Genomic DNA, 19271 nt, shown 5'->3' on the forward strand with positions numbered 1-19271 from the left:
GAGATAAATGCACTTGAAACAGAAGAGATGCGAAGCAGAAAGAGGTATACAGTGTTCCATCGCCACATTGCGCTTCACGTTTTGCGGCTTCAGTGCTTCGCGGGTTTTTGCAAAATATTCATAATAAAGAAATAAAAGGACAATACAGCCATATTGGCAGCCATATTGCGGAAAGACGCGTTGTTTCATGTTGATGCGCGCGAGAGAAGGTTTCCCTACATGCCAAACAAAGAGATGAGTTGACTCAGAGGTTTTATACATGCCTGTACTGTACGGGGACTCATACAAGGCGCGTGATTGGTTCCCGGCGCGACATCGGCCAATGAGAGCACGAGTGGATTTATCCCGTGAGCTGATTGGCTGTGCATCATCGCAGCCTCACCCGGCATCTTCCCTTGTTGTGTCTCGCCAGTCTCGTGTTCGCAATAACTTTTTTTGTTTAAGCGATAATTTAAGTTAAGGTAAGTACTGTATAATAAATGTTAATTACTGTATAAGGTTTTATAATTAAAGATTTAAGTAAATATGTGTACTGTTGTAATCTTTGTCTCAAATATGTAAAGTATAAATACTGTTTACATATTTTAAACATTCTGGTACCCACATACACGAAAATTCCTGTGGGGTGTGGGGGACGGGCAAATCCTACTTTGCGGTTTTTCACCTTTCGCGGGGGGTTCTGGTCCCCATTAAGCGCCAAAAACGAGGGAACACTGTTGAGTCAAAAAAAAAGAGCAGAGAAGGAGATAAAGTGCTAGTCGTACTCTGCATACATGCTGTGTTGTCATGGTTTCCTTTTTGTGTGCTTAATGAAGACTATCCGTCACCAGGGGGGAAAAGGACACAAAAGTAAATGTTGGCTTGAAGAGCAGAAGCACTGCAACGGGCCAAGGATGTAAAGAAAATAAATAAATAGTTTATTGACAATAAAAATAGTCATCTCTGCGATATTTTTCCTAAATGTGCTGACAGTCTTCACACTTCAATGGTGGGAAGTTGCTATTGATAGCTCGCCCTTTTAGGAGCCCGACTTATTGACTGAGGCAAAGTGGAAATTGTGGACTCGGCAGAAATTATTGCTGCATGAGAAATAGCCAGGACCTTTTTGTGACTCTTCACACTCACTCACTCACTCACACACACACTCACACACACACACACACACACACACACACACACACACACACACACACACACACGTTATATTGAATTAGTTGAATTTGTTAACCCTGATGATACATAAACTTTATCTAAACTTGTGGACTCCCAAATTTGGGTCTCCACAGAAATACATGCTCATGCCCCTCTGGAGGTCCTGCACAAAACTACCGTGAATATCAAAATATATAAAATCAGCACTGGCGACCGGTTCAGGGTGTACCCGGCGTCTCGCCCGAAGATAGCTGGGCTGGGCTCCAGCAGCCCGTGACCCTAGTGAGGATATGCGGTAAAAAAAATAAATGGATGGATGGATGGATGGCTAGAATCAGCAACCATGCACTTCTTACACCTAAGAAATGTTAAACAGTAGCATACGAGCACCCAAAATAATTTTTCATTGGAAAAAAAAAAATATTAAAAAATGGGAGTTTTCTGTGGTCCAAATCAGTTAAAGGGTTTGCAAATAATGTTCGTTTCCCGCCTGGTTCACTTCATGTTCAGTAAAGATTCCAAAGAACCCAAATGTGTCACAACAAACCCTGTGACCTCACTCTTATTAGTCACAAGAATGTAAACAGGAAGTAGGATTGCTGCACAGATTAGCAAGTGATAAGCAAATGAAGTGGCACAAATAAACACAAAATTGGGTAAAAAAAAAAAAAGGATTTGTTGATTACTTTCATCTTAACAATCTCGCAGGTACAACACACTAGCAAATACCGAGTGCTTTGTAATATCATAACTCCAACATAGTAACCTTGCTCGCAGGGTGAAAAGAAGACGCCAACTCTAAACTAGGCCTGGGCGATTTATCGCGATTAGTCATCACGATAAATTTCAGGTTGATTACGGCGATCAGCTGTGAGCATATCCACTCGATCAAACATGGCGGAAATGTGCATGACAGCAGCCAATCACAGTCAACCTTTTCCTGCTCTACTTTCGTTTGTGTAGCAGGGTGCAGAAAGGATTTGTCTTAGTCTGTTGCTACATATTTAATTTGAAATGTTTTTATTTGTTATCTTCAAAACACAAAAACATAATATTTGTAACGAATTAACGCTGTCCTCTGCTGGTCGGAGTTACCCAATGCGCCCTATGACACCACAATACAGTTTTTTTCCACTGCGATTGTATTGTAAGGTTCTGAAGGTCGTGAGTTCAATTCTCACTGGGGCCTTTCCACTCACTAATGATGATACTGCTTACCTTTCAGCTTCTTCCAAATCTCAGGACACGGGTTCCTTGTGACGGTAACTACAAAACCTGTCATACAAAGACAACTTCCTAGGTGGGAAGGCCTCGTAGCTCAGCGGTTAGAGCACTGCTCTTGTAAACCAGGAGTCGTGAGTTCGACTCTCACTGGGGCCTTTAACCTAATGAGCAACACTTCTCTTTTGGGTCATCTCTGTGATCACCACCCAAACTTGTGCACCATACTATTGCGTTGGGAACGACTAGCTTCGCCTGCTGTTTTGAAGGTCATGGTGACACTAGAACAAGGCTTTGTAGCTCAGTGGTTAGAGCACTGGCCATTTGAACGTTGTGATGGCCTTGATGTAGGTTTATGATTGTATATTACGGTCCTTTGTCATTTTAAGTCAATTCTGTCCAATCTTGTGCATGATTTTGGGTGCTCTGAATACTTAATTTGGTGTTTTGAAAGTTATGGTGCCCCAACACAAGGCTTTGTGGATCGGTTGTTAGAGCACTGGCCTTGTAAACCAGGGATTGTGAGCTCAATTCTCACCAAGGCCTTTTTCTTTAGAAGAAATACTCTAACCCTTTTTTGGGATCCCCAACAGTATAGGAAAGACTCATTTGTGCCCTAGGAATTTTTAGGGAGAGATGCTCTCCAGTGAATTTATAGGAGCTAAATATCTAATGGTGAAGCTTGCATGTTCTGCCCATCATATGCGATGAACACGCGTATACGTCTCCATACATCGTTGTCAGTCTCTTATGTACTTCCCCGAAAATTGAAATCGATTTGTAAATTTGCAGTTTTTATCCCATTCCTGTGGCCACCAGTAAACACTGCCGCCATGCCGCTTTCTCTCTCTCTCTGTGCTGCCAGTCTTACAATAGACAATAGATATATCCATGATGACATGGCCACCACATCAATGCTCCACATTCAACATGGCCGCCACGTAGGGACGGGAGGCCCGTTTTTTAGAACTGGATCTTTTTTTGTGTGTGACCCGGAAATACGTCAGTCCCGTTCTCTGCCTGCATTGCGCCAGTAAACAACAGCGGCCAATTCTGGAAAGAACAGACTTTGTCAACGGCAGTTGAAGTGACAAATGGAAACTATTATTGGACACATTATTCAGTCCCCACGGTCCGTTTTATCCGATATCCGTTATATCGGGGTCTGTTTTATCGAGGTTCCATTGAACAAACAAACAAACAAGTGCTAACTTAAAAGTCACTGAAAAATGAAAATAAATGTCTTCTAAATTTGACACACCAAAGAGAAGAAAAAAATTTGCCAAATTTGAATGGTTATAAAAATCGGCAATTAAAAAAAGAGCTTTCAAAAATCATGAAATAATCTAGCCATTGTTTCCATTCTCAAACGCTGTGGGTGTGTCTGCTGAATGTGTAAAATCACATGAAAAATGCATGCTACGTCATCTCTCAACTTTCTTATGCCTACACATCCCTTGTTTGAGCTGCGAAAATATATCTGCTTAAAGCCTCCGGTGACTGGAACATATCCCACTTTGGTGTGGAAAGCCCCGCAAGGCGAGGCACTAGCCACCAGCTAGCTCACGAGCTAACAGGCCTTGTAATAATAACTCAGAATTGCACCAGATAACCACTGATACAAACCAATGTGCTCGGGTTTTTATTCCAAAGGGGAGGAGGGCTCATGCCGGACACCAAAGTGCATCACTGGGCGCCGTATTAGCAAGAAAACTGAAATGGGGAAAAACAGTTTAACATACTGTAGCTCCACAATTCAGTACTACATAGTTCTCAATCTTTGCACTTGTTTTCAGCAGTTATCTTAAAACATGTGGATTTGGAAACAAGTCTCTGAATTCACTTTGCAGGGTTTTTAACATATTGAAGAAGTAGGAAAATGCATAAACTTTAATTTAATCCGACCCCTTCAACACTGGTCAGCTGGAATAGTCCTGTTTTCACACAGGCAGCCACAAATTTCTCCATCCATTTTCTGAACCGCTTATCCTTACTAGCTACATACATCCAAAATACAGTGCGTATGGAAAGTATTCAGACCCCCTTAAATCTTTCACTCTTTGTTATATTGTAGCCATTTGCTAAAATCATTTAAGTTGATTTTTTGATGTACGGATTGATGTTTTTTGATGTTTTTTTTTTTTGATGTACGGATTAGAGACAGTGGCACTGAAGAGACAACAGGAAGCAGAGCTGGAGGTGGCGGAAATGAAGATGTTGAGGTTCGCTCTTGGAGTGACCAGGTTGGATAAAATTAGAAATGAGCTCATCAGAGGGACGGCCAAGGTTCGATGTTTTGGAGACAAAGTTAGAGAGCGCAGACTTCGATGGTTTGGACACGTCCAGAGGAGAAATAGTGAGTATATTGGAAGAAGGATGATGAGGATGGAGCTGCCAGGCAAGAGAGCTCGAGGAAGACCAAAGAGAAAGTTGATGGATGTCGTGAGGGAAGACATGATGGCAGTTGGTGTTCGAGAGGAGGATGCAGGAGATAGGCTTACATGGAAAAGGATGACGCGCTGTGGCGACCCCTAACGGGACAAGCCGAAAGGAAAAGAAGAAGAAGATTTAAGTTGATTTTTTGTCCTCATGAATGTACACACAGCACCCCAAATTGACAGAAAAGAAACGGAATTGTTGACATTTTTGCAGATTTATTAAAAATACTGCGACCCTAGTGAGGAGAAGCGGCTCAGAAAATAGATGGATGGATAGTAAAAAACAAAAACTGAAATATCACACAGCCATAAGTATTCAGACCCTTTGCTTTGACACTCACATATTTAACTCGGGTGGTGTCCATTTCTTCTGATCATCCTTGGGATGGTTCTACACCTTCATTGGAGTCCAGCTGTGTTTGATTATACTGATTGGAGTTGATTAGGAAAGCCACACCCCTGTCTATATAAGACCTTACAGCTCACAGTGCATGTCAGAGCAAATAAGAATCATGAGGTCAAAGGAACTGCCTGAAGAGCTCAGAGACAGAATTGTGGCAAGGCACAGATCTGGCCAAGGTTACAAAAAAAAAAACTATGGTGCACTTAAGGTTCCTAAGAGCACAGTGGCCGCCATAATCCTTAAACGGAAGACGTTTGGGACGACCGGAACCCTTCCTAGAGCCGGCCGTCCGGCCAAACTGAGCAATCGGGGGAGAAGGGTCTTGGTGAGCAGGTAAAGAAGAACCCAAAGATCACTGTGGCTGAGCTACAGAGATGCAGTCGGGAGATGAGAGAACGTTCTAGAAAGTCAACCATCAATGCAGGCCTCCACCAGTCAGGGCTTTATGGCAGAATGGCCCGACGGAAGCCTCTCCTCAGTGCGAGACACATGAAAGCCCGCGTGGAGTTTGCTAAAGCACACCTGAAGGACTCCAAGATGGTGAGAAATAAGATTCTCTGGTCTGATGAGACCAAGATAGAAATTGTTGGCCTTAATTCTATGTGGCATGTGTGGCGAAAACCAGGCACCGCTCATCACCCGTCCAATACAGTCCCAACAGTGAAGCATGGTGGTGGCAGCATCATGCTGTGCGGGTGTTTTTCAGCTGCAGGAGACCGGTTGCAATCGAAAAAAAGGTGAACGTGGCCAAGTACGGGGACAAAAACCTTCTCCAGAGTGCTCAGAACCTCAGACTGGGCCGAAGGTTCACCTTCAAAAAAGACAATGACCCTAAGCACACAGCTAAAATGGAGAGGATCTGCAATGAGGAATGGCAGATGATCCCCAAATCCAGGTGTGAAATACTTGCATCATTCCCAAAAAGACTCATGGCTGTATTAGCTCAAAAGGGTGATTCGACTAAATACTGAGCAAAGGGTCTGAATACTTATGGCTGTGTGATATTTCAGTTTTCTTTTTTAATAAATCAGCAAAAATGTCAACAATTCCGTTTCTTTCTGTCAATGTGGGGTGCTGTGTGTACATTCATGAGGAAAAAAAATGAACTTAAATTATTTTAGCAAACAAAGAATGAAACATTTAAAGGGGTCTGAATACTTTCCGTACCCACTGTATATACATTTGTACTCACTTGATCCCACTAAAATAGGAAAACAAGACCCCAAACGTGTGTACAAATCTCTCAGCCCAACAAGTAAGCGCCACCAATAAAGGAAAACAAGACTACACACAAATGGACTCACATCTGGGCCACTTCTCCTAGCACAGGAAAGTCCACAGGAATGCAATTTACTATGGTAAAGGTTTCTGAGCACACTTCGTAGAAGTTCACGTTTTGGAGGGGGGGGGGGGGGGGGGTAAACAGAGTCTACGTGGAGGCCATATGCAACGCGAAAATGACAAATAGCAAAGCCACCACAGCGTGAGGGATGTGCCGGTGTGATCACTATTCCGACTCAAAATTTAACTGCAAAGATGAAGTCATGCATTGATTTCCCTCTTCTGTGTCCTCACTGTCACTTCACACTCAAGGTTGCTGCCATCTGGCACGGAAAGGTCGCACAGACACACTTGTCGCAATCCCGTCCACGCTGTGACATCGGCTCGATACATGTTGACTTTTTCTATTCCGTCTTAGTAATCGGCGGCTGAGATAGCAACTTACCCACTGTCTGATTCAGCGACTTCAGCATCTGTCAAAAAGAGGAAAAGAGACACATTACAAAAGCAGAAAGGAAGGAAAATGACATTTACGTGAATGACTGCGTGACACTGTAGCTTCATTTGAGGAATACAGTACAGTGAAGCGTTGATGTGGCGTATCAAGTCTATATGCATTGTCGTGTATCTGAAGTTTGTTTTGCATGGTTAGATATGCCTCCCATGGCTAAAAATAAGCTTTCGTTGGTGGTCAAGGTGCAGCGGTTTCGAACACAAGGGTACACAGAGGGCAGGAGTGTGGTTGGTTCTATAGTCGGGACACTTTGCTGTTTGAAAAGTGATACAAATGCAAGCACAAGGCCTCATAGCTCAGTGGTTAGAGCACTGGTCTTGGAAACCAGGGGACACTCACTGGGGACTTATGACTTATGACACTTTAAATCATTTGGATCCTCGCTGTGGTCACCGCCTTGTCTTGATTTGCAGTGAAGGCAGAACCAGCTTCAATGGTTAGTGTACATAGTTGTCTATTGACTTGTCACATTCAATGACAATAGCAAATTAATACAGAAAGAATAACCCAACCCAAGTGAGAATTCACCTGCAAAGAGGAATGGCGTGGGTGCATTTTGTTGTTTATAAGACTGCAGAAGGAATATGAACTTAACAATCTCTATGAAGAGAATTCAGGGGGGGGATACTTTCCCAGACCGTTTCATCATTTCGAGTCAATTTGGTAAGGACTTGCATGCAACATTTATTTTGCTTACTGCTGTGATACTAATTACTGATAATTTAGGTCATGCTGGCCAGAACTAGATTAATTTGCTGTTTTGAAGGTCATGGCAATAAAAAAAAAAAAACAATTCCTCGTAGCTCAGCGGTTAGAGCACTGGTCTAGTAAACCAGGGGCCCGTGAGTTCAATTCTCACCGGGCCTTTCTCCTTTTATAGGATGTAATGATTTACCAATATATTTATATGACTTGGGAGCAGTGTGGCGACAGACTGCCATCTGCGACGTTGCGACAGCATACATCCCAGATCTAAGCTGTTCACCAGCAAAGAGGACTAGTGTGGGCGTATTTTATTGTTTATAAGACTGCACCAGGAGGTTTAATTCAAGATAATTTGCCCGTATGAATGGGGGGAGGGAAGTCTCTACAAGGGGGAGAAAACCTTTCTGTTGCGTTTCATCATTTCGAGTCAATTTGGTCATTCATTTTGCTTGCTGCTGGCCAGAACCTGTTCAATTTTCTGTTTAATAGTGATGGTAACCCAATCACCAGGCCTCATAGCTCAGTGGTTAGCGCGCTGGTCTGGTAAACCAGGGGTCGTGAGTTCAATTCTCACTGGGGCCTTTCTGCTTGTGTCGGAACTCTAGCTGTTCAGGAAAAACCTTTGCTATGGTGTCACCCCTCTGGCTTGGCTTTTGTCTCTTGGCCAAAAGACATGCAACATTAATGGAGTCGTAACGTTACATGCACGGAAGGCCGAAGAAACCCCGAGAGGCGTTGGTTTCCCTAAGTGATTGCAGAAGACCAAGGAGCTCTAGGGCAAGGTAGTAAAGCAGGACGAGGATGTGTGCGCAGCTGTGTGCTCCTTTCGATGACTTTACAGCATCTGACAAACGTAACGACGGGTGAAACTAGTATCATGCGCCTGATGTGTAAACATGGGTCATCTGGCAAGGGAGGAGGCGTACTTACTCTTTCTTACATAACTGGCCCCCCACTACACTTCAGTAGAATTCCCCTTTGCGTCACCAGAGGGTGACATCAGGAAAATTTAAAACAAAATGACTCTTTGTTGGGGCATGGCCCGTGAATCAGTCAGTAACAAATTGCATTTTCCTCAGTACCTAAGAGAAAATGCCAGATTTCTGAAAATGTGCCCCTTCGCGGCTGTGAGCAGTATCTCCAAATGTTCTAAACTCCTATTTTGAGCCGTAATAACGCCTTTCCCGTAGGCGCCACGCCATTTTGCACTTCTTTAGACAGCAAACTAATTGAGACGACCATCCCGATTCCAAGCCGAGCTTGATATTTTCGGCCAAAAGCTTAAGTTAAATATTTGCAATTCAGTGAACTAGGGATCGAGCTCGCAAATATTTTTAGAATTGATTGTTCTATTATTGATTATAGCGAGTATCCCATCGATTATTTGAGTAACTGGATAAAAATTGATTTTGCATTATTAAACAACAATATCAATGCGAAATATGCATGTGAGGTGCAGGTATTATTTCTGTCCACTTGGGGTTGCCATCCTCACATTCCAGTGTAGTACCTGTGAATTTGGATGCGTGAGACTTTAAAAGGCGAAACCTGGGCTGGTGAGTGGCATGGCAGTCGGCGAATGAGAGTGTAGAGTTGGCTGACGTGAGCTCAGGTTAGCTGCTGGCTCTTAATTGGCCATGGCCTTTTCATTAGGGGTAAAAAAGTGCTTTACTACCATCGTATGACATCTATAGGCAATTACAAATATTTTGGGGTTTGGTTGGGTGTCAGTTAGGATTTCTGCTATTCGCAGCAGGGCTCGGTCCCTCTCCCCTGCGAATAGCCGCTACACAGCATTTGAACGTGGTATCACAGTTGTGATCTCGTCTTTATGAGCTCTAAAATATTACTTGACTGAAAAGTAGCGAGCAAAAAAAGCCGCTTGCTCGGCAATCCCAGAAGATGGGATTCATAAAAATGTTACTGCCCCATTAACGTCCTGAAAATGCCACATCGCAGTGATCACACTCGTCAATAAAAATCCCAGAATATCTGATTATGCAAATATTTTATGATTAAAAAAATAATATTGAGGTGATGCCAGGACATTGCTGCATGGTTGATTTAGTTTATTCCTGTTTAGACTCTTCTAACCCTAACTCATCCAAATCCAAAGCCCCTTACCCTTACCCTAACCTGACCTTACGAAACACTAACCCTTAACCTCTAACCATAAACATAAACTTGTCTTCTAAGTCATCAGAAAAGGTCTTAAAAAAAAAAAAAAAAAAAAAAAAAAGAAAGAAACCTCTACTAAACATTTTCAGCACATGTGTGGTTCTCATCCATACAAAATTGTTAACAAACGGCAGCTGACCCCGGTAACGAAGGTCCGATATGCTGGTAAGGAATGTCTCACCATCTTTGTTGGCACTTCCTTCCTGTGGCATGACGTCTTTGACAGCCTGCGACGCGTCCTCGCACGTCTTTGGGACTTCCGGCTTTGACAATTGAAGCGAGTCGCCTGCGACCCCTCGATCGTCCTCCGGGGGCTTATCCTCGTCCTCGTTGTCGTCAAAGACAAACTCTTCGCCTTGCTCCTCATCCTCTTCCTCCTCCTCCGCCTCCTTGTACTGCTTTGGCAGTTGCTGAGAGAAGGCGGTAGACATGGCCCCTAAAGGAGACGCATACATTTCGAGGGATCAAACGTTAGAAGCCATACCTGGTCAGCACGTAGATTAAAAAAAATAAAACTTTCGCATTGTAACGTTCCGCAGGTCAAAGTGACGAAATACGAGACAAGAAGGCCTCTTAGCTCAGTGGTTAGAGCACTGGTCTAGTAAACCGGGGGCCGTGATTTCAGTTCTCACTGGGGCCTTTCTACTCACTAATGATGATACTGCTTACCTTTGTGAGGTTTTTGTTATCATTTAAAATGGTAATTATCTTTGTATTTATAGTCTCTCAGCTTCCCTTGTGGCGGTCCCTAAAAAACCTGTGATACAAAGACAATTTACGAGGCAGCGAGGCCTCGTAGCTCAGCGGTTAGAGCACTGCTCTTGTAACGCAGGAGTCGTGAGTTCGACTCTCACTGGGGCCTTTAACCTAATGAGCAACACTTCACTCTGTGATCACCACCCAAACTTGTGCACCATACTATTTCGTTGGGAACGACTAGCTTCGCCTGCTGTTTTGAAGACGCGTACATCACTCAGAGCAGCGAAACCTTGGGCAGAACAGGAAGAAAGCCAGTATTTCCGCCATTAGTGAAACGAGCTAACTGGCGAGGCAGACAGATTGCAGGGGGCGGAATGTCCTAAGCTGCTTAACAAAATCATATAAAACACCTTTGAGATCAAATGGCCTGTTAATAACATTGCACAACAGCCAGCAGGTTGTTGACATGGAAGTTTTGGAATGACTAAATCTGCTCAACAAAATGTAGAATGAGTAGAATGTAAGACTACAAAATGAGCAACACTAGTGTGACATGTGGTGATTGGCAAATCTGTAAGCTGAATCAAAAGGTTCGGCGCATCTTAGCGGCGGATTAATTAAGACGTACCCACAGCCACTAACGATAGTGCCCAGAGAGCGCCAATGGTCAAAGGGAATCGTTACGGCCTTTGTTAGAATATAAAACATCTTAATTATTATTTGCAGAAATCATTTTGGACTGGATTTACAGTTATAACCCCCCCAGTTATGTTTGTTTTTGGTACACCAAAAATGTTCTTTGGTCAATGTGACCCACTGCATGTTGAGTCATAAAAAATAGACAGGGTGTCCCAAACAAATTGACATCATTTCCTCGTCTAATTAGATAGCAAATCCTCGCTCTAATGATGTCAAATTTTAACCACGTGTAAAGACTACGTTGAAAGGAGACATATAATGCATTTTATTTCATATTTAAAAACCGTTGCCAGATGTGTTAATGTTGATGTTCACTGGCGGTGCGCATACTGAACATTTGTGAAGCTTTGTGAAATCATTGATTACTACCAATTTGAATAGATTGTTGGAGTTTTGATAAATATATAAAATGTATTTTTCAACATTATTGCATATTTAATTGTGTTTGCCTTGGATATGCAGTTACTAACAAGAGATGCCTTGAGGGACCCGACAAAAGTTTTTCAAGATATGAGCTGTCGTCTTTTTTTTTTTTTTTTTTTTTTTTTGCTTTGACTTGCGAGCAAATATTTTTGATGTGAGCGCTTTATGGTGGCAGTGAACTCAGCTCACTTCACATTACGTAGCAGTTTGGCACAATTCTTCAAAAAAAAGCCTTTGAGCTTCTTTGTTGTCACTCCCAAGTGAAGTTTACTGTCAAACTCACCAAATTAGAGACATAGACGTAACTCTGCTAGCTTGATACTAACACATGATAAGAAACACCATAGGGGGGGGGCTAACAAATAGCCTCGGTGTCTCTGTGTTAGAAACCCCTTAAACAATAAATATTTGAACATAAACAGTGGTGCAAAACATGTAGACGAACAACATAACAATACTCCCAGACATATTTTCTTCATCCTCTGCGAAGAACAACCAATATTACTGAGTTGTGACCACCGTCTGTATTATACTGCCCCCGGGTGGCCAGAATGCACACACCAGAAGGAGAAGCAAAATGTTCATTGAATTCAAGCAAAAAAAATCGGAATAATCTTTGAAAATTCTTTACATTAATTGAATTATGTCATTAGTTTTCATACAGTTCAATATTATATAGCATTGTTTATTACTGAAAAACGCATTTTAAAAAAACTTTTGGGCAGAGAAGCTGCAATGGATTAATGATGACATTTGTTTTCATTTCAATGGTGAACGAGGACTCGAGATACAAGTGTTTGTAGTAAGTAGATTGTGGTCACAGAATGAATTAAACTCATATCTCAAGGCACAACTAGTCATACTTCAAATCGCATCAATTTCTGGGTTCACCCAGAGAAATAATTTCATCAATAATTACAAATAATTAATTTTAAAAAAAAAAAGGAAATAAAATTGGGGTAACTTTTTCAAATTATATTCTTTTGCATTTTTAACAAGAATGGGACAATTTGGCTCGCCAAATAAGAGGAGGGTTAACTAAATAGCCCTTGCTTATGAGCTGGTAAAGGACAATGGAACATTAACCTTGTACAATTCAATATGGTGGAACAATCCCCTACTATAAAATAAAGGCTTGTGGTTCAATCCTACTATTCGGTACCTTGCGACTGCGGTTTACAACTCCAATATACACGCTGCTAATTGTTTCTCCGCTCTCCAAAACGGTGATGCTATGCGACGACTTCTCCGCTTCATGTTAGCGTTCCGCCCAGTGAGACCGCCGCATCTGCTTTGCATTTTAATCAGCGCTGAGCCGCCTCCCATGCACAGGCATTCTTTGGCGCCTACGCCAGAACGACGTGCGTGTCGTTTGTAATAACAAAAACCAAAAAGTCGAAGCTGTTGCCGTCAGCACTTATTGCTTCATCTAAATATCTGTCACGTTCTCATTATGGCGCTGGTAACGTCCCAATATTGCTTTTCGACGGTGCAATTTAGAGTTTTGCGGGACCACTTTGAAGTCTGAATCACCACATGTGTGTGGCCGTCATGTGTTTCAATCAAATAAAACCCAGTGAAGCAAAGAGTGCAATTGGCTTCAGAAATGGCTTCCGTTTACAAGCAGATGAGATTCCACGGCTGGTCTCATCCTCAGAGTTTCTCCAGCCGCCAACAATGAGCCTTCTGTGGGGAAAGAAACTCTGGCGGGCCTGGTGAAAAGCATTGTTTCTTCATTCGTCACTGCGCTACCCATTAGCTCACGGGTCATTTGGGCCACGGCTGTGAGCTCTGCGCTTTGATGCCACTCGTGTGAAAGTAGAAGGACGCTTCCTCTTGGTGGGGCAAAGGCGAAAAGAAAAGTCCAAAAATAAAAGCAGAACCAACTTTTAGCTGGACATGAGAGGGTGGAAGTTTCCAATCCTGTCAAATAGGGCCACACTTGAAAAGTGGTTGCTGTGGGACATGCTGGTCTGCTTCCTGAACACTGTGCAGGAGCCCTTGAGCAAGGTTTTTTTTTTCCTACGGATCAACAGATGAAGAGAGGTCCAAGTCATCCCGGTGCCTGAGGATTTCCTCTGGTACAGAAGGAAAGTCCAGTCTACATCTAAGGTCACTTATTTCTGTCCAGGTCTCACAGTTTCCTGCTTTGTGGGAGAAAAACAGTGTGAGGCTGAATAGACAAAGATTCCAAAATAAAAGCAGCATCAACCTTTGGCTCTGGGATTTTAAGGTTCGAAACCTGCACAATATGGACAGTGGCAGCTAGGAGAGATGTCTGCTTGAGTCCACTCAACATAACGTCTAAGCCCAGTGTGTCATGTGGTGCTCCTCAGGGTTCGGTGCTGGGACCCATACTAGTTTTGTTATAAACTGATAGATAGCTCTACTGCTCCTTTAGTGAATCGGCAAAAGAATAAGTATCCAATCCTCTTCACTGTCCAATCCTCTTCACCATTAAAAGGTGTCAAAGAAAGATCAATCACCCCATTGGGCCTTTGAGCTCCATAGTCAGGTCTAACAATAGAAAGCTTGGGATTTTGCTTGAGAACCACTCAAAAGTAGTTAGCGAAACCCTTTTTTTTCCACTTCAAGGACCATTTCAAAGCTAAAGATCTTATTGTCAAGGTCAGACCGAGAGGTCATCATTTATGCTTGTATTCCCCCTTTCGTAGATGACTGCAATTAAAGTCCGGCTCTACTATGTCGTGTGTGTGAAAGGGAAAGGCTCTACTGATTTCTTATTCACCAGTCTAGCAGACACTGCGCGAAAGAGGATTTCGGGACAGGGATTTGGTGCCGACGTCTCCAGTAAATGTCTATGGTCAATGGTCAATGTCCCGGTCTCACAGCCATAAGTCGAGCGCAAAGACTTTTGTCCTCGGGTGCATCAAACTCGCGCCAACAGTTTAAACATCAGATATGGTCATGGTTGGTAGCTCTTGAAGAAAACTTGTGTAAAACAGAAGCCATTTTAGACGTTTAATATTTCTACAGGTGCTTCATTCCGTCCTCCTGTCATAAACTCCGCCAGTTACCTAAACTGGGAGGAAGTGCTTCGTCCTGTTTTTCCCACTGCGGGAGTTGGGAAGGTGGCAGTGTGCAAGGGAAACAGCGAAAGAAATTCAACCCACTTCATTGGGTTGCATGTGAAAGACACAGGCGAATAAATGCCAGCTCCACCATTAAGTCTCTGATTCACAAACTCTCACGCGAAAGGGACTCCACAACTCACCGTGCTCGGCACTGACATCGGCTGACTTTATGGGCACACATTTTACAGAAGTCATGACAAATTGATGCCTTGTGATTGACTGGTCCGACGCTGTAGTCTGCCGCTGCCCTGCTGAAGACGAGGCTCCACTTGCCTACATAAGCAGTGTGGAAAATAAATGAATTACAAAAGTACAGGGGTAGATAACAATTTAGTTCAGCACTTCCTGCTTATACTTGGACAAAAACAAATATCACCCAAGGGCTATAATGTCACAGGAACATGGTAGCTTGGCTGCCATGGCGACAGTCGCGCCCGGGAATGAAAACAGAGGTTTGATCAGACCTTGGAGCCAAAAAAGCAAATCAAGTCTGTCACTGTCAAACAAAACGCAGTCCTAGGTACACCTCTATCTATCCATCACTTTCGAACGTTTATCCCATCACAAAGGTTACATTAAAACACGATTGACGCTACGATACGACGCCTCCCTCCCCGAGTCGTATCCGCGACGTCGACACGTGACTGATTCCAGCTCTGATGTACACAACCCTGTCGCTTTGGCTTTTGACGACGAGCTCTGACACGTCCTCGTGCCCAAGCCTCGCTGACTAATTTCTGGATGCTTCTGCTGGGGTGAACCGCCCTAGCCTGCAGTGGAATGCACGTGAGGTTTGACAGCTAGAATAGATATGCGCGCAATACATAGTCCAGTTCAGGCCGCAAACACCTATTTTTACAAACGTATATTTTTCTATGGCCTTTTTGCCCACATGCAAACTCTAGTGCTGCACAGAAGAAAAATGACAACTTGCTGGAAAACTCTTTTCTTTCCACTGTTATCTTATTGCGTTTTACTTTTACCTCTGATTTAAGCACACGGTCATTGCCCTAACTCATCAAATGTTGGGTAAGTGGAACCATAGGATTTATTTAGACTTATTTAGACAAAAGCACAACAAAAAAAGTTCATACAACGTTCCCCCTGATAAAGCAAAAAAACGCGAACAATGGACACCTCCCTAAAAAGGTTTAGAATTGCCTATAGATGCCACAAGATGGTGCCAAAGCACAACATGAAGCTCCTCAACTCACGTCAGCATACTTCGTAGGCAACAAAATTCCACAAGATGGCACCAATATTCCTTTAGAATATAAAAAAATATACTTTTAGATTCTAAAGGGCTTTAATTTAGTTTACTTTAGTTTAAAACTGCAAATATTTTTTCAGCGAATAACGGACGTTTCCCAAATCGGTGAATCCAGGAGTAGTAAATGGCAAGTATGTGTCCAAATATAGGGTCGTAGCGCCACCCATTGCTTGGGTCTGCGCTTGACAGGCCCAAGGTGAGGTGTACTTGATGTGGGAAGAAAATAAGTGTTAAAAATCGACCCAGATCCATGCGGACCTAGTCTTTGGAGAGGTTCTAAAGGTAGGCTTGAAGAATCAAGCTGACAGGTAGTCCGAGCAGGTTTTTCAGGGATGAAAGGATTTTGGATGAGTCATAAAAGGACTCCAGCTTGGACAAAACAAAGAGCCCCGGGAGTGAACACAGTAAAAGCTATTCTTCTTCTGAGGGGGGGAGTAGGATGACAGAATGGACAATGAAACCGATTCGTCCACACCCATTTCCTGACCTAGATACGACTGCAAAAAAATAAAAAGTAAAAATAAATCCCCCCCCGCCCCCCCCCCACTGTGGAGCAAATGTGGTAATAAGTGGAGTGACGCTGCAGAGCAAAGTGGTCCAACAGGTCACGCAGCTGAACAAAACTTGGTGACGGACTGTACTGAACAGCTCCACCGAAAAAAAATGATAATAATAATTAACCTTGCCTAAGATAACAAAACTATTATATTGATTGAGCAGCATTAAAGGAGGCGTATTATGGAAAACAGAATTTTGAATTTTTGTATGCAAATAGGTTGGGTCTCTGAAGTGCCTGCCCACTCATCAAGTGTGAACGCAAACATTCAAGTCAATGTTTTATCTGCCGATTTCTGATGTGTCTGGGAGCGAACCCTTCTGAATTTTGCGACGTAACAATTTGGCTCATTTACGTATTAACCGCCGTCACACCGAGTTTCTCCACCCATGACTTGATCAGCTCGGCTGACCGAAGATCCGGAGCCACTTTCAAGTGACGGCCAGATTACAACGTCTGAGACGCTGTCGAGGCACCCGCGTCCCCGAACCAAAAGGGAAGCAGCGTTGCCGTTTTGCTTCCGGTAAGCAGCACATACTTGATTGGCGGCAACCGTCCGATGTACACAGACCGACACACCGACAAACGGACAGAAAGACAGACGAAAAAAATGCATGTCTTCTTCTTAAGATGCTCTTAAAGATGACAAAACTGACATGATCCTGGATGTTGTACCGTAACTTGTTTTTCTAGTGTCCTTGTACTTCATCACCTGACAGATGAATAATAAAATAACATCAAAAGTAAAATATTAAAGTTTTCTCCTGAGAAACAATATACTCTTCCTGATAGGCCTCACGCAGGATTTGTTAGATCTCTTTAAATATAACCGAGGTGTTGTGAGGGACGTGCTCTGGTATAAAGTGTCCTACTGCGATGTGATGCGTCGTCAATTAAAGCTAAACTGAACTCGTACAAATCCCCTCGGCTGCGCATTCAGAGACGTCTTTGAAATGCAAATCAGCTTGCTTAACTTGCAACGTGCCACACTCCGAGATCCCGCGAGAGATCCGGCCAGTTGCCACATGACTGCATGTGTTTTTTGCGTTGGCCGCCAAGCTCCATCGAATAGTAATGTACCTTTCAAAATGAAAGAAATTCAAATGTGGTTATTCCAACGGCACACTCATGAGTCCAAACGTTTAAAGGAGACATACAGGGTGTTAAAAAAAAAATTGTGCTCACTCTTTGAATGCCCATTGCAGTGAATCCCCACATAGTTGCCGTTCGGCCTTCATAATATAGAATATATATCCTGACTTTGTGCCATCTTGTGGCATCTTGGTCCCGAGCAACTATGTTGAACTGAGGAGAGGAGCTTCATTTAGTCAGGTCATAGCGTCTAATAAACAAGGTCTCCAAACGTTCCATCTATCAAAAATCATTATTGATTCGTTTGCTAATCGATTAGTGGGCAATTCATCGTTTCACCTCTAGCCAAAAGATTTACTGTTTAATTTCAAACTTGACAGGTGGGCAGACACTCCAGAAAGCCAACTATATATATATATATATATATATATATATATATATTCATGATATTCAAAAGTAAACTTATCATAACATGTCCCCGTTCAAGGTGTTTTCACGCCCATAGTCATCTTTTTCTTGTCCAAATCAGTTGATCGGTGTAGAATCATTGTGTTTTTATGACATTGATTTGAAAAATGCCTATTAGTGGGACCGTGAAGCGTGAACTGTCGTCAACTTCCACTGAAACAAACTACACCCGTTTGTCTGAAAGCAGACCGAGAACACTTGGCTGAGTTGGTCTACACCTGACTTTGATTACTGCGTTTCCGCCAAAACAAATAAACCGTGCCACCTAGAGTTTGATTACCAAATGGACCAAATGCTTCTGGTCTGAATACACCTCAAGTTCATGGTTGTTTTCCGTTCGTGTCCCAGTAGCAACACCAACCAGTTTGCAAGCAGCAGAGTGAATTCCTTTTTACTGGCCCACTGGATATCAGGAGTACTTAAGACTTTGCAAACAGCTGTAAATCTGCCACAAGAGGTTAAAAAAAAAAAAAAAAAAAAAAAAAGTGGAAGTGCAGCGAGTGAGAAAGGTCCCGTACGAGAACAAACGACGGCACTTAGCAAAACATCAGCGGGGATGTAAGCGAAAGTCACAGATGAGGAAATGAAACTTTTTGGACATTCCTGGGCAAACAATCGCACCACCAGACGAGGACCTAAAATGGTGCCATGGCCTGATGATTCTGCTGCGTTTCCTTCCGCTATCCCAGAAGACTTACTATCTTGAACCAATCATTTAGCAAGCTCAATCCCTGTGCCAGCTCCTTGAGAATAGACCCACTATGTCTTTGACTGGCGGTCCAAGACTCAACAAGCTGAGTGGGAAGCTGCTGGGGCTCACGGACTCCCCGGCAAAGACTACAGAACAATAATCATCTATTCCGCATACAATACATCTATTACGGGGTCTGCGGCGGAGTAACCCTTCGATGTAAAGTCTTACATGAAGCTTGTAATTGTGTATAGGTGCCACAAGATGGAAGCAAAGCACTTAAAACGAAGAGGACCGTAACGCATTAAACACCAAGCTTCTAGCATGCACACAATCATGAACCCGTGTTACATAAACGACTGTATTCACTATTCAGTAGTTCAATT

The 19271-nt window shown here is 43.0% G+C and overlaps 1 protein-coding gene and 3 non-coding genes across 6 annotated transcripts in view; 3 read left to right on the forward strand and 1 right to left on the reverse strand.

Moving 5' to 3' along the window:
* Positions 1 to 19271, reverse strand: part of arhgef10la (Rho guanine nucleotide exchange factor (GEF) 10-like a) — a 117646-nt gene that overhangs the window by 95485 nt on the left and 2890 nt on the right. For all 3 annotated transcript variants that reach the window (XM_061687071.1, XM_061687072.1, XM_061687070.1), the window contains exons 2-3: positions 10074 to 10328; positions 6941 to 6968 (exon numbers count right to left, since the gene is read on the reverse strand). In XM_061687071.1, coding sequence (XP_061543055.1) covers positions 6941 to 6968; positions 10074 to 10323 — 278 coding nt within the window. In that variant the 5' untranslated portion in view covers positions 10324 to 10328. The remainder of the gene's footprint in view (positions 1 to 6940; positions 6969 to 10073; positions 10329 to 19271) is intronic.
* On the forward strand, positions 2460 to 2532 carry trnat-ugu (transfer RNA threonine (anticodon UGU)). Its single transcript has one exon. It is a non-coding gene; the product is annotated as a tRNA-Thr (tRNA).
* On the forward strand, positions 8224 to 8296 carry trnat-ggu (transfer RNA threonine (anticodon GGU)). Its single transcript has one exon. It is a non-coding gene; the product is annotated as a tRNA-Thr (tRNA).
* Positions 10682 to 10754, forward strand: trnat-ugu (transfer RNA threonine (anticodon UGU)). Its single transcript has one exon. It is a non-coding gene; the product is annotated as a tRNA-Thr (tRNA).

The sequence above is a fragment of the Phycodurus eques genome, chromosome 10, assembly GCF_024500275.1.
Source record: "Phycodurus eques isolate BA_2022a chromosome 10, UOR_Pequ_1.1, whole genome shotgun sequence".
Lineage (NCBI taxonomy): Eukaryota > Metazoa > Chordata > Actinopteri > Syngnathiformes > Syngnathidae > Phycodurus > Phycodurus eques.